Source organism: Podarcis gaigeae, assembly GCF_964106915.1.
Source record: "Podarcis gaigeae genome assembly, chromosome: 12".
Taxonomy (NCBI): Eukaryota; Metazoa; Chordata; class Lepidosauria; order Squamata; family Lacertidae; genus Podarcis; species Podarcis gaigeae.
This window is the reverse complement of record NC_139688.1, coordinates 22,269,898-22,289,528: the sequence shown is the minus strand read 5'-3', so window position 1 is coordinate 22,289,528 and position 19,631 is coordinate 22,269,898. Positions and strand designations below refer to the sequence as shown.

Below are 19,631 nucleotides of genomic sequence, written 5' to 3'. Positions count from 1 at the left end.
CTGGCTTCAGTGTTAGCAGTCAGCATTCTAGTCCTAATGGTGTGGTCATTGTTTCCTAACAAAGTTTAGTCCAACAGCCTAAATGAAAGGTTTCTGTTTCATACAAAACAATCGTTGAAAGGGAGGAATATTATCAAGATGGCACAAATGTTGTACAGGATGTAAAGTCTATGGAGGGGTTGCTTAAAGGACTCATTCTAGAACCCGTGTTGTCTGCCTGCATAGTTTTGTGTGTAATACAAAGTTCTACCAGATTTGGAGTAAACCCCTGGAAGAGGTCCAAAAATCCGCTGAAGACCATGGAAATGGCTCTGCATTGATGTAGAAAGTGGCCCGTTCACATTATCTGTACTTTATCTGATGATGTGCTAAATAATTGGGGGGAAATAGTCCCAGCCTTAAAAAAAAAAGTTGTATCCCTCAGTAACTAAGTAATGCAACTCTTCCCCCTAGGTGTATGGGGAGGCAACAAAAGATAGTGACCATCCCAAGCACCAGACAGAAGAGATGGTCTCGGATGCTCCCAGCATTGCTGAAAACTCTGCCTTCAGCAAAGATTTGCTTTTGGAGAATAAGGAGTATGCACAAACCAATTCTCTTAAGCTGAAAACAAACTGCTCCATTGTGTTAGACAATGAAAGGAAGACGGGGCCTGAAGAAGCACAGTGTCCCGCAGCTGAAACTGGAAGACAAAGGTCAACCAATGCTGCACTTAGAGAGACTGGTCATGGTTCGCCCCAGAATGAGCCTCTCAGTGGTGCAGGGGCACCTCCTGTCAGTCAAACAGACTCATACACTCAGGAGGCTTCTCCTAAGTCTCCAGAGGAACAAGAAATGTCTGCTGGGGCCTATAATCAAGTTGTGCTGAGGCATAAGGCACCTAGAAATGTTACCTTAAATAGTATGGATGAGGTAGAGTCGCCAACTAGCTCTCCAAGTGATGAAAGCCCACCATCGGAGAACATTGCTTTCATGATTACCAAAACGGCAGTCCAGTTTCTGTCCAGTGGAGAGGTCCACGATATAGTCAACAGGCAGGGAGAAGATGTGCAGACTGTGAACATTGATTCCAGAAAGGAAGCAACATCCCAACAAGGGACGCTAGAGAACCGTGAAAGTGAAGAGCCCGTGGTCTGCATGGACAAAAAACCGGTAATCATTATTTTTGATGAGCCAATGGACATCCGATCAGCTTATAAAAGACTTTCAACGATATTTGAGGAATGTGATGAAGAGCTGGAAAAAATGATGACAGAAGAGAAGATAGAGGAAGAAGAGGAGGAGGAAGAAGACCAAGAACCTGAGACACGTGGTGCCCGTAACATAGGAGTTACCAGTGCAAACAGTCATAGGAGTCACGGGGCTGATGACGCAACAAGCGGCAGATTTGAGCAGGACTTCAGACAACGCTATCTGTCTAATTCAGCAACTCAAGCCAAACTCCTTGAAGGGCAGGAAACAGACGAGATGGATTTCAGGAAACCTCCTTACATTTATGCGCCACATCCAGAGTCAAAGCTGGACACTCCCGATACAAAGAAGAAATTCAAGTTTAAATTCCCTAAAAAGCAGCTGGCTGCTCTTACGCAGGCAATCCGCACAGGGACTAAAACAGGCAAGAAAACTTTGCAAGTGGTTGTGTATGAAGAGGAGGAGGAGGACGGCACTGTGAAACAGCACAAAGAGGCAAAAAGGTTTGAAATCCCGAGCAGTCGGCCCAATGACGCTTCAGGGGAGGAGGAGCCAAACCTAACTGTACAGACGTCTAGGACTGAAGAAATTAGAAAGAACACGTACAGGACTCTGGACAGCCTGGAGCAGACTATTAAGCAACTGGAGAGCACTATTAGTGAAATGAGCCCAAAATCAGTTTCTGAAGCTCCAGCCCGATCGGAGGGAACTTCTGTCCCGGGCTTTTTCTCACCAAAAGAATCCCTAGCGCTGGAGGAGACTATTGCTGATGTTGAACCCCCTTGCTCAATACCGTCAACTTCACGTAAGGTACTTTAGTATGAGAAATCACAACTCCAGCTGCTTTCTAAAACAAAATCTGCCGTAATAATCACCATTAAGCAAGAGGTGTCTTCTGATTGGTTTGCTTCCTTTCGGGTGGCTTGTTTGGTGCATCCATTAGGTGTCTAACAGCTAATAGATTTGTGTGTGGTTTTATTTTAAATAAAATAAAATCTCTCCTGCTGATTGGTGATGGGCAATCAAAGGAAGCTTGGTCAGCTGTGGGCGAATCAAAATACCCGGGACTGCCAGTTAAACGTAGGTTGATCTGTAGTTGAGCCTTTGACCTCCATTTTTGATTCCTGGAATTAACACCAGTGGTGTGCCTTGTGGTGTGGATCCTTTTGGTGCTTCCCGTGCATGTCTTGGGGGCTTTGCCTTCTCACTCAAAGCAGCTTTGGCCATGGTGCGTGAGCCTCCGCCTTGCCCATGCACTGATGCTCACCCCACCTTTCCCTTATCTCTCTCCCCTTCCCCTTGGCACCCCAACCTTCCTCACAGGGTTCAACCAGCACTTCACAGACCAGCAGGATGCCAATCCCTGCAGCCGCAAAAAGTAGACAGCAAAGCAACGCAGACAAAACAAGCAAACCGCACAAGCTACAGGATCAACGCCAGTACAGACAGGTAGTTTTACCCTAAACCCAAAGCTTGGGTTGGACTTGAAAGCGGATTGTGTGTGTTTGGTAAATGTGTAAGTCAAGTGACCGACTTGGATGATACCAAATAATGGACTTTTGTCTTCCCGCTGAAATCTGGAATTGGAAATCCAGGGAATTGGGGGGGGGGGCATGAAAATATTTAATAGTAGCATTGTCTCTCTCTCCCTCCCTCATGCTTGCGCATGTCTGCAGTAAACCATCTCCTGCTTTTTTTGAGTTTTGTTCCAGTACTCGGCTGCAGTTTCCTAAATGTCAGCGACGGGAACAGATGCTGTTTGAAGCATTTCAGATGACAGTCGATACTAACTCCCTGTTTAACAGACCGCAGTGAGAGCCTATTAACCACCCACCAAAACGTTTCCACCCTCACCTAACAACCCTACAAGCATGGCCAATGTGGTGAACAGCCCAGTTTTTGTGGCGCCCTCCTTTTCCCACCCTCTTCTCCTGTTAACTTCTCCCCCACTCTGTCCATCTTCTGTCCCGTAGCTGAGGGAGGGGTGGCGGGAAGGAAGGAGGGAGGGAGGCCTCCCAGGTCCAGCCCATAGGTGCAAGATTTAGTGCCAGCTTCAGAGACTCTATATCCATTCTTCCTTTCTGCAAGCCTATTTTCCCATACAGCTCCTTTTTTTTTGTTTATTGTGTATGTTGACTTAAATTGTCTCCCACCATCTTTATTTATTTACAGGCTAATGGAAGTGCTAAGAGAGCTGGTGGGGACTGTAAGGCCACTTCCCCTAACCTGTCTGCTTCAAAAATCCCAGCCTTTCCTTCCACCTCTGGGAAAAGTAGCTCTGTTTCTAGTGGTGATAGCACTAACCTTCTGAGCCCCCCTACTAAAGCCTCTGCCCCTTCTACTAACCCTCTCAGTCCTCCAACAGGTCGCCCTCCTCATTCTGCTTCCCTAATCCCCTCTGTCTCCAATGGCTCCTTGAAGTTCCAGAGTCCCGCTCACACAGGTAAAGGTCACCATCCTCTTTCATTCTCAATACAGACTCAAAATGGCCGGCCACCCCCTCTTCCTCCAGCTCCCTTTTCCTCATCCTCCTTCTCCTCTCCCTCCTCCTCCTCCTCCTCCTCCTCTCCCCCATCACTGAGTCAAGGTTCGAAGAGCATCCGCTCGATCCACACACCCAGCTTCACCAGCTACAAGTCCCAGAACGGAAGTGTCAGCAAACCCGCCCAATCTTCCTCCGTCACCAAGGAATCAACTTAAAAGCCAGTGCAAGTTGCAGACAAAATCTTCTCAGTTGCTGATGTCGACATTGCCCACTAGTATTGCAGCTGAGGAGCGCGTAGAGTTTCAGGCTGAAATGTGAAACTTGTGCTAAATACTGGGTTATTACAAGTGAGATACAAAAAGTAGTTTTGTATGCATTCACTGCTGTCAAAATGCCAGAGGGGGGAGGGCAAGGGTGGGGGTGGTTGGGTTCCCTTCCGCCAGAAACTGTTACAAAAAGTACAATGGGAGTATGAATGGAACTAGAAGTATGAGTGCACAGAAATGCATCGAGCATGAAAATAAAGTGTATTAAAGCGAGTTATTTTGTATAAAGCTATTTTTAAGTATGAGAACTAAACATCGTGTGATAATGCAAAATTATAAAACTGAAACTAAGATATTTTTCTTTTATTTTAGTGTTATCCAAATTTGTTACAGATTTCTATTTTTGTCAAAAAACAAAAGCAAAAAAACCCTTCATGGTTACTTTCAGAAATCTTTTTTGCCAAAACATTTGATACTGTTATAACGTACATTTTGATAGTTATACTGCACACCTTCCTCTGCACAAGCGACAAGAGTTAAGACTGAGACTGACGTGGTAGGAGGCAACTTTACCTATTGCACTGCCATTCAGATTATATTTAATAATAATTTGCGATGCCAAGGGAAAAAATTGTTTTTACATTTAGGCATTTGCTGATTCCCTTTTGCTTCCTTCATTTTTCCATTTTACTGAGTCCTGGGTAAATCATGTAGTACAACCATGTGGATTATTTTTTAAAAGTGTATACTTCTGTACTGTTCTGTATAATGGAAAAACCTCTGTACATATTATAATATAAATATATAAATATAAATATATAAATATAAAATATAAGTACAGTATGCGGCTGGGCACAGACAAGAGTAGTTTTCGACACCAAAGGTCCATTTTATGCATGGTTCTCAAGTACACTTTGGGAAAAGGTCAGTGAGGGACAATTGGGAGTTGCTAAGGGGGGTGGGGTGGGTGGGCAGGGATGGGTTTCAAAAAGCAACCTGTGTGGCAAGGCGAGTGGTTCTTTTTGTAAATATCTTATTTGTACAACTCTATAATACAGAAGCAAAAAAAAAAAAAAAAACCTTTGCAAAAATAAAGGGCTGCATGCTTATGTTGTGGTATGATTTTGTCACTAATCAATTATTTCATAGTTTTCATACTAGCCCACTGAATGAAAAGGGCATAAGCACTTTCAAGTCGTGGTGGGTTGTGTCTGCTGTTTGCTATAAATACATACGAAGGTGAGCAACTTCATGCATTGACCAAAATGCACTAGTTTTACATGTGCAGGTTACGTTTTGTCAGTGGCAAACCCGCCTAATGGTAGGACCAGCACCAGCCATGCACAGAGGACAGTGCGTAAATGGCTACTAGGCTATACACTACCTGTGGCAGGATGGCCTTGAATGCCTGCTGCTGTGAATCACATGTGGGGAGTGTTGTTGCACTCAGGTCTTACCTGTGGGTTTCCCATAGGCCTCTGGTTGGAGGGTGGAATAGGATGCTGGACTAGATGGGCCAATGGCTTGATCCAGCAGGGCAGCTTGTCTTGTCTACAAGTGGCCATTTTGCTGCAGGAAATCATGATGGGAAGCTAAAGTCCAATGCAGCTTCCTGTCTCAAAATTTTTGTGTTACGCACACACCACAGTATTTTCCCTTATTACCTTAAGTTTTTTACATCATGTGCAGCTTGACCACAACCTAGAATCCCCAACTGGTGGCTGCCACTAACATAGAGGCAACATCCTGCTTGTCTTGCTTGTTTTATAATAACGTGCGGCAGATTATCGTGCTGGCCCAATACTGCAATCTGCAAAAATGTAAGTGAACAGAAGCCTCTTATGTGACCTTGTTCAGGAATTTTAAGGAGCCAGTAGTTTTTAAATTAGTGCAGTTTACAAAGGGATGGTCTCCCATCTAAATCGAAAATGGCAGCCAGCTGACTTCGAAACATAAAAGAAAACCACCTTGATCTCAGGAACCATCACGCAAAATCTGATTACAGTATCTTAAGAAGTGTCCAAATATATAGTGAAAAAACAAATTTTCCAAATTATATAGTTGATACTTGTAGCACACACCTCTAGCAACTGCATACTGCATAAGCAAGTAAAACAACACTCTGTTAAGAGCAAGTCACAAACATAAAGTTCTTGCATATCAGTCCACCCAGTGGATGGGCCACATTTGCCCCTGCATGCATGCATAAATAAATATCCATATCTATTATCTATATAGGAATAAAGTAAGATTGAAAAACAATTTCAGTTTACAGGAAAAGTTTCTGCTCACTTGGAAGATGGATTCTTAGGTGCTGATGCAGCATGAGAAAGTTCCTTAATTTTTTTTAAGGTTCTGAGAGCCCCATCTCCAACTAGCTGATATTACTCCTTGTAGACAAAGGCTACCAGAAAAGTGGAAAGGGGAGTGGTAGGCAGTTCATATACCATTTGGGGGAAGAAGTTTAGGAAACTTCCACCATTACCAGTTGTTCAGCATCACAACCACTCAATGCTCCAGAGTGTTACTAACTTTATTTATATCTACCCTCTTCAAATGCTTGAGGCAGCTCTCAGCATCATTTAAAAAATCCACACACAAAGCTACAAAACAAAATTATGTTTCTGCCAGCAGAGCCAGCACAATCAACCCACAAATCAAGCAGCCCTTGGGCAAAATTCTCCCTTGAACATGAACATTTTACGCATTTGCTGAAGGCCTAGAGCAGGGATAACTCGGAGAACTCTGATTTAAGAGAGGGGCAGAGCCCCCCCCCCCAAAGCAATGGTGGTGACATTCAGGCTTACTCTTGATTTTTAAGAATGCCAGTGCCTCTTTTTTAAAAAAAGCACTGATTGCTGGTGTCCCATCTTTTGACCAATCTTGGTGAACCTGGAACTGCTGTGTTCTGGGTAAAGTAGGCATAAATCCAAACGCCACAGCAAATACCAAAACAACTTCTGATAAGCACCTGAATTTTCAGATTTCAGGGTATATTATTAATAACAATTGCCATCAGCATGTGTGACACTTTACAATCTAAGAGGGCTTATCCCTTAAGAACCTGACAATCTTAAATTTGGCACATGAGAGGCATGAAGAGGCAAACTATGTGTTTCCGTCACATATACTCAGTTACAGTCGGGCATGAGATCTGGGGCAGGGGGTGTTCCAAAGGCTTGCACGGAGACAGCAGACGTTGAGTGGTTTGAAATAAAGTATATATGCTGCCATATCGTAAAGTATCAGGGTGGCACAAAACAACATGTACACAGCAAAACATAAGACATGATTTAAAACACCACAAAAGAATCATTAAAATGGCTGAGCAATCAAGAACACCTTAGACAACTGCATAGGCCTATTGGCATACATTGCTCTTCAAGAGAAGCCTGAAGGTAATGCTGCGTGCCAAATCCTCAGAGTGTCTTCTACAGCATGAGACCAGCGACACAAAATGCTAGTGAGGCCTCTTAACAAGGGAGACAACTCGCATCGTGCACTAAAGGCCAAAAGGGTGGAGGAAGCAATATATTTTCAGATAGTGGAGGAAGGTGACTGAGTGGTAAGAATGAAGGCTTTACAGGCAGGGATGCTTGTGCCTATAGTGGACCATAGTCCTCTATGGCAAATGGAGAAGAGGGCAGGGACAGGGAAGCGACCATGGAAGACATCAAACGGAAGAACTAAGTGCTTGAATTGGCTCTAGGAGCAGACAGGAAGCCAGTCTTGTGATCAAAGGAAAAGGGGGGCAATTCATTTTGGAAGCAGTGGTTTGGATAAGAGAGACATGGGCCGTTCCGAGGTGGAAAAGGTTGCAAGAGGCAACAGACTCAAACCAGGGTTTCCACCAAAGGGGCAGAGAATAAAGGCCATATTTTTGCAGCATTGAAATGGTGGGCGCAAGAATACTTGACAAAGGATGGAACACAGGGAACAAAGGGACAGAAGAATCACAGACAAAAAGAAGCCTTTTTATCTGCTCAACTGTATGATAAAGTGGGACTTGGATACATTGAGTTTTGAGATGACACTGGAAATCTCCTGACACTCAAAATCTTCTGCCTAACGTTAGGGCTGGCCCCAGATGTGACAGTGAAAGGCAGCTGATTATAAAACACCAAAGAGAAAGTCTAACAAGGAAGGTGTGCACATACAGAATCATAAATAATTACGAATATACACGGTGTATAAAGCATCAGAGATAAAAGTCTGAAGCTGTATCACTTTGTAACGAAATTAAAATGAGGGTTCATTAACAAAACTCTTAGGGGTACAGTGGACTGTTTCTCTCCATATCCCACCCTCACTCCAATCTGGACTGAATACAAGCAAGTTTGTACAAAGAAGCTTATTTACATACTGCTTTCCACCTATACATTTATGAATTGCAATGCAACTCACAATATACATAAAATCATTTAAACCAGCATTCCAAATATCAAGAGAGTCATAATTTCAACAACTACAGCTTCCAGAACCAAAAGAGAACTGCATACAGTCAGCAAAAACCAAGGTAAGCAGAAAGGTCTTTTAACTGTCTATGAAAGCACCTCATCATCAGTACCTGACTGATCTCCATAGGGAACTCAATCCACAAAATGGGAACAAACTCTTTTAAACCTTGGCCTAGCACATTTCAATAGGAGAGCACAGCCCGTAGATCAAAGTTGTATGGGCGCACATTATGACTCACTGCAAACAGCTCTAAAATGTGTTGAACTGCAGGCTACTGAAACTACTTCTATTAGCTCTTTTCCACAAGTTCCATCAGCTTACATAGAAACGAAGCACCCTGCTACCATTGTGTGAATTGGCCCCAATATGCAACACAATGGTGTTGGTCTGCAGCTACCAAAAACACTTGTGGCACTTGTCCATGAGTGTCTCCGTCTTCTGTCAACCAGCTGCTCTGAAGGTATAAATTTCTACATACATACACATACATAAATAACCACCTCATCCACTCCACAGCTCTTGAATTAATCGGGATCCTGTCCCTGAAAACTAATAGCACAGTGTTTATCATGGATGCTTGAAAATACAGCCTTATAGCATGTAGCAACGGATTTATGTCAAGTTGCTGCTCATGCAAGTTGGCATTTTTTACATCACAGCAACCTCAAGGTGAAAACTGAATGCATACGTGAACCAGTCCTTATTTTCTTGCAGTACTCTGTACTGGAGGAGGTGCGCTGAAGAAAAATGTCCTTGCAATGGCTTCCTACTAATGGAACTGAAATTTCCATGGAGGTTTGAACAGTGAGGTGACCAAGGGGTTTGCTTTCATATCTTACAGCCTTTGTGCTGTGTTAATTAATCCAGAATAAATGTCCACCATGCCATACTCCTGTTACCTGATTAGTGATTTGGGGAGGGGGGTCTGAGATGCCTCCAAGTTTGAGACTAACACCTCAGTTCAGAGCCACAGAAGAGAATCTATGGTAAGGCCTTTAAGACTCGAGACCCCAGACCATAAGACTGCAAGAAACACCATCCTCTGTCTTGCAAACATGTTTATCATTTCAACATGGGAATCTGCCCTGATTCCACCTGCCCAGTGGCACTTTTGACATTATCTCCTCCAACACCATCCACCCTCACAGTAGGGCATACCTCACCCAAAATCCCCAAAGTAACATGCGGCAGAGCTTGGAAGTCCTTACAATCCCAACCAAACAAAACAGATGCTCATTAAACCTGCACAAGGTCTTTGATATATCCAAAGCGATTCTCAGTAGAGGCTTCTGTTTGCAAGAACAATATGACAATAAGAGTGGGCTGCAAAACAATTAATCCATGTTAAACCATCAGCCCCATCCCTAAATAAAATTCACAAACAAGCCCTGTTCAAAGCATTCATCTGTTATTTTAATAACCATTTCCTACACCATGGACCTTTTTGGCAACACTTTTCATTTTCTCATACTGGGTGGGTATAGTCAGTGAACCTAGATGATATGAACTTGACATTTTTCATTCTTCCCGCTTTAAGGAAAGTCAGTCCATGCAAAGAACCATCAAAACAATTTTATTTCCAGTGTTTTAAGCGGGTATGCACACAGGCATGATACAGATTTGGATTCATTAAAGTCTTCATGCAGAATTATATTCTCAATAAAAGAAACCAGTTCCATCCAGGATCCACTATCTACACGCCTATGTTACAACATTTATATCAAATCTGGTATCTGAGGAAAAGATACAGATGGAGTATATACATTTAAGTTACTTATTTTACAGAAAGATTAAAAATTCAAGTCACATAAAACTCAAAAACTGTATTAAAACTGGAATATAAAACTCAGAAATCCAACTGGAATGCCTAAGGAATGGAAGCTCTGTACCCACCTGTGTTAAAATTTGTAAAATGTCATGAAACTTCTTACCAGTAAAATGTATTCATTTGTTGTTTATATTAACATTCTCTAATTTAACAATTATTATGGCACCCTAACAAACCAAATGAACTTTTTTTTTTTGATGAGGCACTTGTTAGTGACTAAAGCCAAAAGAACATTTTTTTCCTGCATACTAATGCCAGTTGTCAGTCATAAAAAACATGTACACATTACATAACATGTTGCATTAGATGCTTTGTTCCACATGTGTATGCAGCAATCAAATATACTTTTATTTAAAATAAATTTATTTTTATATATTTATATATATATATTTATTTATTTATATATATTTTAGACTCTACCCTCCCACCCAATATTGTGGCTGTATTAATGCACCATAAAGACCTTTTCCACAGCGCATATGGATGAAACAAACCTCCTTTGAGAGCTGCAAAGTAACATCATACAGGGGGAAATAAACACATACAGAAAAACTGGGAAAGTGTTAAAAGAGAAGCTGCTAATTGAATTGCTGTAGTGGACATCTGAATTTCTCTCTCCATTTCAAAGATACTGGTAGAATCGAGATCTAACCACCTGGGTCCCAGATAATTTATGAGGGTGGGCATCAACTGCTGGGCTGAAGTTGCTTTTGTTCATATTCTGGTAGCTTTCTCCATTAACATGGTCTAGTGGCTGCAGCGATCCTGACACTGGTGTTCGAGGAACCAGAGTCAAACTACTGCTAGAAGAAGAGTCACCTTCCTCTGCCCACATCTCTGCAGACGAAGAGAGGTCTGTCTTTGACGAATCTGCTACTCTGCTAGTGTTCTCCCGCTTGGGCTCTCCGCTTTCCCCCACGCTAAGGTCGGTTGTGCTAGTGCGTAGACGCTCTCGTGCAAGCCAGTCTGAAATGGAGAGGTCCTGTGCTGGGCATTTGGGCTTCAGCCGGTTCACGGCTGAAGCATCTTTCTCCCTGTTGGGATTTTTCTCTTGGACTTTCCAAGAATTCAGAACACTTATTTCAGCAAAATCTCTCTGGCCTCCCAAAGTGTGCCTTCGCCTGATGTTCTTTCTCTTGGCGGTCTCTGCGGAGTTCGATTTCTGACTGCCTACTCCAAACATATCATCTGCGGACGACTTGAGCCGCAGTTTTAACCTGTCTGTGATCTTGAGTCTCCATGTTGGCTCCTGCTTTTCAGGCTCACTTCTAGCCGACGCAGCTAAGCTGCTGGTTGACTTTCCTTTCTTCATGATGTCAAACATTTTGGACACCGCTGGCGACTCCTTCTCACACTTGGCATCTCCGGAGCCTTCACTGTCCGTCTTGTGCCGGGCTGATTTCTTCCGGGATAGCGTATCACATTCGATAAGTTTGTGTGAGCTAAACAGTCTGCGGTTGTCCAGCTTGGGCGTTGAACTTCCCTCAGTGCAACTGACTTCGCTTTCTTCAGAGTTCCTCCGGCTGCCCTTTGCCACGTCTTGTGCCTTCCCCCTGAACAGCCTTTCCACTGCAGAGCTCGTGGCAAAAACGGGGAAGTCGCTCTCGCTGTCTGATTCCACAGGGCGACCTTCACTGATCAGCTCACTTCTCTCATCGTCAGCCTCCTCTCCTTTACTCTCCGCAACGGACTGCACCTCGGGGCTTAGCATGGTGGAATCCAAACCAGCTAGGTACGTGGTAGATGAAGTTGTGGAGTAATCAGAAGTGATGGAGCTGACATCAGCTGCTAAAAACTCACTAGGGTTGGCCAACTTTTTGCAGGAGAATCTGTGCAGAGAAGCCTGTGAAGAAGTGCTAAGCATCGTGCCTGAGTCAGAGACGGTTTCTTCCAGTTGAGAAGAGGCTTGACAAACAGGTGGTTTTGCACAATCTCTCTGGGTACTTAGCCGGAAGCTGAGATTTGGCGATCTCATGTATTTTTGGTGGTAAGGTGTTGTAGGGTCTTCCGAGGGCCCACACTCTTTCCTTGGCAACGCAGCCTCCCCCTTGGCTGCCACAGAAGGCTTCTTAACACTGCTCTCTTTTTCCTTTGGAGCTACCGTTCTCGCGTTTCTCCCTGCCATTTCCTTCTCCGGTTCCTCTTTAGGTGGGTTATCTTTTGCCGAGCTGCCGCAAAAGTGCTCCCCTTGCTCCCTCTTGAAAAACACATTATCTAACTCATCTTCGGAGCTGCTGGGTTGCGGTTTCTCTTTTGTTTTTTTCCGCTTGCGACTGGCTGCTGCAAAGATGGAGGACTTAAGCAGTTCTCTGCTATACTGGTCCTTTCCAGATCCCCAAGAACCCTATATGGGGCAGACAAGTAAACAAAACATAATACCATCATAATTGTTGTCAGAGGTTAGAAAACAGAAACCCATGTTTTGTTTGACACAATAAAAACTTACATTTAAAATGTGTGTCACCTAAAGAAGCATTTTTGGACTCTTACTTTAAATGGGCAAGGTGAGAAAGCTCGACCATTGTCACTGAATGGGAATGGGTCAGATGACTTCTTTAATAAATTCACCAATTACATAATAAACACAGATCTACAGTCACCTGGTCTGAAATGGCTCCCTTTGTCTTAGGAATAAACTACCCAGAGAGAACATAAGGAAGAATATCAGAAGGAAGGAAGTGTGGGCTGAAGAGCCTTCTCCTACTGAGTTCTACTAGGATCTGCTCAGTTGAAGATATTTCCCTCCCCAAAAGTTGTCAGAATAGATAAAGATGATCGTTAAAATGTATTTTGAAAGTCAGGATATTATGTATGCAATATCCAAACAGTAACACTATTTCTAATGCTATTTCACAACTGCAATTTCAAAATATTTTATTATTACTGTCGTTATTTATTATTATCCTTCCATATATAGTTCAGGGTGATGTACAAAATATGCTAAAACACATGAAAACAATATAATAATAATCATAATATTAAAAAAAAACAGAAAATGGACACCCATGGCAGAGACCTTATCATTAACTATATTACATATAGTTTCCTGAATGCACTCAACACCCTTTAATTTCAGTACAGTATAGTGCTCCGTTTATTACACTATTCTTCTTGCACCAGTGGTGCTGCCAGTGCCTTTTGCAATATAATCTATATTTACAATGAAAGGCTTTCAATCCTTTTGTGGATTTGACCTTTAGAAGATTATAACTGCAAATCTTCACCCTACTCACCCGGGAGAAAGACCCACTGAATTTAATCAGACTTGCGTCTGAATAGGATTCCACTGAAATGCATTAAAATACCAGGAGTGTGGCATTGGTCGACTTCCCCACATCTGTATGCAAGTAACACAGCAGATAAATATTTAGCTAGAAGAAAATTTAAAAGTGCAATGATTTACCTTAGATTTTGCAGAGTCACTAGTAGCTGAATCTGTTGAGAGAGAGAAAGTCAAAAGAGAGCACTTTAGTATCACCGCACAGAGCTTGATCTCACTCTATAGACAATGCCGGACGTATGAAAGAAGACAAGCACAGAACAAAATGTGAGAGCAAACAAGTAACAAAATAAATAAATAATCAGAACAAAGTGGATAAGAAGAGCTCACAAAGATGCAAGCTGCACCACAGAAAGCCACCGCCATGAAAGGATGCCGTGAGTTGTAGGCAGAATCAGCTCAAATGACAGAAATGGCAAAGGAGCCAAGTTCTTCTAAATAAAGCAGAACAGAAATACTAATATTTATTCAATGTCCTAATACACAGCCCTGCAAAACCGCAGCTGAGAGACCTTTTCAGGATTGTACTCTGTACGCTCCTGTAAATAACATGCACAATTTTATTTTTTATTTTTTTTAAAGAGCCTTTGGCTACCTTCTGAAACAATTCTCAAATGTTCTTTTTGGCAAGTCATGTTTGTATGCTGCCAAACTGTTTGCACTGGGGTTTACATGTGAAGACGCCCCAGTTTCATTTTCAGGTGCTCCTCTGAGCTACACATTAAGGAAATTTCAAATTGTCGCTAGCTAGATTTCCACAGCTATCAGTTTTGTACTCGTCTCAAAAAAGAAGCGCTATTATGAAATGGAAAAATGGACACCATAATTTTACTGTCTGGCAGAAAACGAGGACAGAGGTTAAACAGCTATAAAGGGGATAAGGAGGGGCTAGCACAGTGACCAAACGATGTTTGACTTTGCCATTCTCCAAACTCTCAGGGGGTCCCCACCCCAACCTCAGAATTAATGAGCTGAGCCCCATGCCATGCCCCTTCTGACACATGGCTAATGACTAGAAAGACTGGTGGACCATACCATGCTATTTCTCCTCAGGGTCTGCTTCAGAAATAACAAGAAACAGCAGAAACACTTTTAAAAAGTAGCACTGATCTGTTCAAATACTCTTTAAAAGAAAAAAATTTACAGTACAGATCAACTAATTCTTTGTGCATTTACAAGAAACGGGGGTTTCTGCAGACAAGGCAGCTACAATGTGGGCAACAGTCCTCCTTCTTCCTACAGTTCCAGCTGTCCATAAGTGACATCACAGAGTCCACTAGTGACATCACCGTGTGATAGACTCCTCCCACTTCTCCTGTTTCAACATCAGGATAGAGGGACTGTTTCAATAAAATGCTGAAAAAAGTCTTCTACGGACTAAAACACAAACTAGAAACAAAGGGATAACATTTGTGATCAACAACATGCTTGGTTAGTGAAACAGTTATGGTGGCAGTGTGGGAAAACGTCACCAAGAGAGTAAATGTTTTGCAACAGTAGTAGTACTTAGCAGAATAATAAGGTGGCAGTCATTAAATAGAAGCAACTTGTTTAGCAAAATATGAAACATACCCTATTACAAAATACTTAGGGAAAAATTGTGGTTAGTTTTCAAACAAAATGAACTTTAAGCCTTCCTGACTTTGCAAATCAGTGCAATTTGAACAGAACGTGGAAGCTAAAGCTTTCTGCCATACCATCGACCACTTACACACTAGCAGGAATCCTGTTCACCTCGTGGTAAGAATTACACGAAAAACCATGGTTAATGACACAATCGTGAGCATGCATAGTTCTCATGGTCTAAGAATTACAATTCGGTTGTCCAAGAATGCATCCCGAACATAGAACATGCATGCAACATGCCTAACCATTGTTCTCCTTTAAACAAAACACTTTCAATCATTTAGTTTGGGGGGGAAATCAAGTGATTAGCAAATAAAAGGAAATAGAAGATTATAACAAATCATTAGAAGAGAGTTTTCTAGCCTACAGACTAACACTGTCCAGGCAAGAGTTACCTGATACGTCTCCAGGAGATACTCCCGTCCTTCCAATGTTGGTGAGTAAATGATCTATGTTTGGCACTGGCTGAGATTCTACTGTGTTTTCCTCCTGAACTGCTGTCTACAGTTAATAAACAAAGATCTCTTCATCATTGTGTCAAAGTTAGAGGCTTCATCACGATTCAACAGTATTTAGTAAACTGCAATTATTCACCTAAGAACCAATTCCTGAATAAATCTAACATTTCCGTAAAACTTTAGGGGGGGCATGCCCCCAAAACAGAGGGAAATGGAGAGGGGGAACTATTCTATTTGAGACAACTTCACAGTCAGTGGCACATTATCTGCTATTTTCATTACTGCACGGTAGTAGAGGGGTAGAAAGTTGCTTGTGATGAGCAAGTTTCACACATATGGAGAGTATGTGCTCGTTGCAGAGATACTTTACTGTTGGGCCTAAATTAAGAGAGGCAGAATCCAAATAGTTAAGGGTCAGTACTTACAAGGGGCTCTTCAGCATCATCTTCTGCGAAAAACCAGTCATGCTACAATTTAAAATAAAAGAAGTGAAAAATCCCACAAAAGTGAAATCATGAAAATGTGGACGATGCCGAAATACAAGGAAAGGAGGATTGAGCAGATCAAAAAAGAAGAATCAGAATCAAACCCAGTCTAGCTAAAGCGAGCAGCTCTGCCTGCATAATTTTTCCTGGGACAGCAAAATAAACTCACTTACTTTTTGGATAAGTGTTTCTACAATTTTGTATTGATCTGGCATATGGGTAACCATGTGTGTCATGTTGTCTTCAGATGATCTCACAAGAGTTGGACCAAATACAATCGCCAGGTTTCTTGGTTCCATCTGACAATAAGAAAACAAATGTGATTTACTCGTTTGCAGAAGGGAATGCAGTTCCATACTTTCACATCCTCTATAAAAGCAAAGACTGACTTTAGATGAATTTATAGAGGATAGGGCTATCGATGGCTAATAGGCATGGTATTATCTCCAGTATAAGAAGCAATGTGCCTCTATAGAAGAGTTCCTGGGAGACCTGAGCAGGGGAGCGCTACTGCATGCATTGCTGTCGGCTTCCAAAAGGCATCTGGTCTGGTGAGTCACTGTGGGGAAAAGGATGCTGGGATAGGCAAATACTTTGTTTAATCCAGCAGGGCCCCGTTTATGGTTTTTTTCTGACAAAAAGGCAGATTTTACTAGTGATTTTTAGCTGTTCACTCTGCAGATGAAAGAATGGCATAGCAACCCTTGGCAACCTCCCGCCCTCCAACCCCAATGCTGAGAAGTGTCCAAAACATGGCTCCATTTAGCACACCATTTTCTAATCATACTGGGTGTATGCTGAGGTTGGGTGGCCACCTTGTGTTGAGATTCCTGTATTGCAGGGGGTTGAGCTAGATGACCCCTCGGGGTCTCTTGAAACTCCACAATTCTATGATTCTTCAGGACGTAAAGAACCGCAAATGAATCCTACCCTTCCTTCTCAGCGGCCTCCCAAGCAAAAGAGGCAGAGCTCAGCGTTGCTCCCCTAAGAAGTTCTGAGGCTCTAAGCCAATGCTGCACACACAACATTCCTAGGCAGCTTCTGTTCTGCAAGCTAACCAGTGAGTTGTAGCTGCTCCCGACTGAATCTAAAAGGTACATTTCTCCTGGAAAAGGTCTTAATCTTGCAGCCCTCTGCTCATTCCTAGGGGTTTCCTAGCCAGCACACCATGCAGCAGCAACTCCACCTGGGGGCTTCCCATCCATCCTCTGCCCATTAGCTCTAGATGCAGTTTAGCTGGAGGGAAAGAAACACTGCTGTGGACCTGAGTTCACCACTTTGGAGAAAGAAAGCAAAACATCTCTGGTTCAACACAACACTTCCCCATCCCCACCCCCCTCATCTCAGCCTTGGAATTGCCTTCTTCTCTCCCAAACTTCAACTGGAAAGCAGCTCACTAAGAGTTGGGCTGGCCACTATTTTACAGCAGCTCATGAGTTTTTCAAAGTCCCTTTATGCTTCTTCAGCTGCTTTTCACAGGTTTTCCCCACGCTCACACCATGGCTTAAAACTCGCCAAGTGGAAAACGTGAACACAGGTTCAAAAAGAAGCGAGGGCCCAAATGGTCTGGACTATGTTTAATATCATGAAAACCAGAGTGCTGTCATTATGACTTGATAAACAAAACCAAACCCCTGAACCCCAATAATCCTGAATATAAACCCTCTGAACACATAATCCAGCTACCTTGTTCTTCTCCGAGTTTTCTGCCACCGTTTTCAAATGTGCAGAGAGAAATTTGAGTGTTTCATAATGGTGTTCAGGTAAATCACGGATCTGAAACACATGATTATATCACACAGCTTTAAAAAAATCATACATAACCACAAATAATTTGCCTAAGTGAGTATATAAAATCAGCATACCAGCCTTTTTAGTGTTTTTAGTCGTTCCACAGGATCTACTTTTCTATTGGCATCTATGAAATCTGCATATTTGTCTGAAGAGAGAAAATTTTATTTTATTGCAGGACATCATATACAATCTAACAGATTTTTTATTAGGAAAAGAAAAGGAATGCAACATGACTTAAGCAAAGGAGTGGAATACACATTATAAATTCATCATAAAGCAAGCAGATGATTCAGCCTGCCTGAGTCCCTGTATCCTGTCTACTAGAAATTCAACAAAAACATATTATATAGGCTATAATTTAACTCCATAAGATGTTCTAATGACATGATGTGAATTTTAATTGTAAAAAAATCACACATTTCTATCAAACAGTGATTAAATGAGGCTTAAAATTATACCCTGTCATTCATTTGTACTTTATCTGAAACTATTCCATTTGGACAAAACCATAATGAATGTACAGAGTCTGCCTGAATAAAACTACATCTGACAATGTTAGGATAAATTTCAGATCATCTAGATACTGTAACTATCCACTTTCAAATAAGGAAAGATTTGTCTAGGGGGGTTTGTTATTAAACAACCAAGTCCAAACTTATTCCAGCATTTGTTGATTTCAATCTCCCCTCTTTCTTTTTGAAAAGAGTAAAATACAACAGTTTCCCAAACTGAAATCAAAGTATAGATTTTACTTAAGTGATTCATTGACCAACGTCAGGCGACTAGCAACTCAAATTTAGATTTTTCTCAGACATGCACATATTTTTTTGCAAAAGACTATATATTAATATAATAATAATAATAATAATAATAATAATAATAATAATAATTTTAATTTATACCCCGCCCTCCCCAGCCAAGGCCGGGCTCAGAGCGGCTTACAAGCAATAATAAAAACAAGATGAATGATTACAACTTAAAAACAAAAATAAAATACAACATTAAAATAATGGAACATTAAAATATTAAAATGTAGCCTCATCGCAGGAGGAGAAGGAAAAGAAAAAAGAAAGAGAGGGAGAGAGGGAATCAAATTGGCTCCAAGCCAAAGGCCAGGCGGAACAACTCTGTCTTACAGGCTCTGCGGAAAGAAATCAGATCCTGCAGGGCCCTAGTCTCATGAGACAGAGCGTTCCACCAGGCCGGAGCCAGAGTTGAAAAGGCCCTGGCTCTGGTTGAAGCCAATCTAACTTCCTTAGGGCCTGGGACCACTAGGGTGTTATTTATGGACGTTGAGGCTCTCCGTGGGGCATACCAGGAGAGGCGGTCCCGTAGGTACGAGGGTCCTAGGCCGTGAAGGGCTTTAAAGGTCAAAAGCAGCACCTTAAATCTGACCCTGTATTCCACCGGGAGCCAGTGCAGCTTGAAAAGCACTAGGTGAATATGCTCCCATGGCAGAGACCCCGTGAGGAGCCTCGCTGTAGCATTCTGTACACGCTGGAGTTTCTGGGACAGCTTCAAGGGCAGCCCCGCATAGAGCTAATTACAGTAGCCAAGCCTGGAGATGACCGTCGCATGGATCACCATGGCCAGGTTGGAGCGGGAAAAGTAAGGGACCAACTGCTTGATGCGGCGAAGGTGGAAAAATGTCGCCTTGGCTGTTGCTGTAACTTGCGCCTCCATGGAAACGGAGGCGTCAAGGATTACACCCAAACTCTTAATGGAAGGCAATGGCACTAATTGGGCCCCCGCAAGAGAAG

General features: G+C 42.4%; 2 protein-coding genes across 45 annotated transcripts in view; one reads left to right on the top strand and one right to left on the bottom strand.

The window, feature by feature from the left end:
* KIAA1217 overlaps positions 1–4,308 on the top strand; it is a 363,096-nt gene extending 358,788 nt beyond the window's left edge. For 33 of the 37 annotated variants that reach the window (XM_083704568.1, XM_083704576.1, XM_083704593.1 and 30 more), the window contains 3 exons: positions 454–2,001; positions 2,515–2,640; positions 3,364–4,308. In XM_083704568.1, the coding sequence (XP_083560694.1) occupies positions 454–2,001; positions 2,515–2,640; positions 3,364–3,891 (2,202 nt within the window). In that variant the 3' untranslated portion in view covers positions 3,892–4,308. Of the gene's footprint in view, positions 1–453; positions 2,002–2,514; positions 2,803–3,363 lie in introns of those variants that run through there. The other 4 variants (XR_014556563.1, XR_014556564.1, XM_083704563.1 and 1 more) reach the window with 4 other exon arrangements.
* Positions 4,309–9,957: 5,649 nt separating this feature from the next.
* The window catches only part of ARHGAP21 (Rho GTPase activating protein 21), a 111,539-nt gene continuing 101,865 nt past the window's right edge, over positions 9,958–19,631 (bottom strand). For all 8 annotated transcript variants that reach the window (XM_083704555.1, XM_083704557.1, XM_083704558.1 and 5 more), the window contains 7 exons: positions 17,943–18,016; positions 17,764–17,853; positions 16,251–16,376; positions 16,018–16,059; positions 15,530–15,635; positions 13,632–13,663; positions 9,958–12,572 (listed from right to left, as the gene is read on the bottom strand). In XM_083704555.1, the coding sequence (XP_083560681.1) occupies positions 10,851–12,572; positions 13,632–13,663; positions 15,530–15,635; positions 16,018–16,059; positions 16,251–16,376; positions 17,764–17,853; positions 17,943–18,016 (2,192 nt within the window). In that variant the 3' untranslated portion in view covers positions 9,958–10,850. The remainder of the gene's footprint in view (positions 12,573–13,631; positions 13,664–15,529; positions 15,636–16,017; positions 16,060–16,250; positions 16,377–17,763; positions 17,854–17,942; positions 18,017–19,631) is intronic.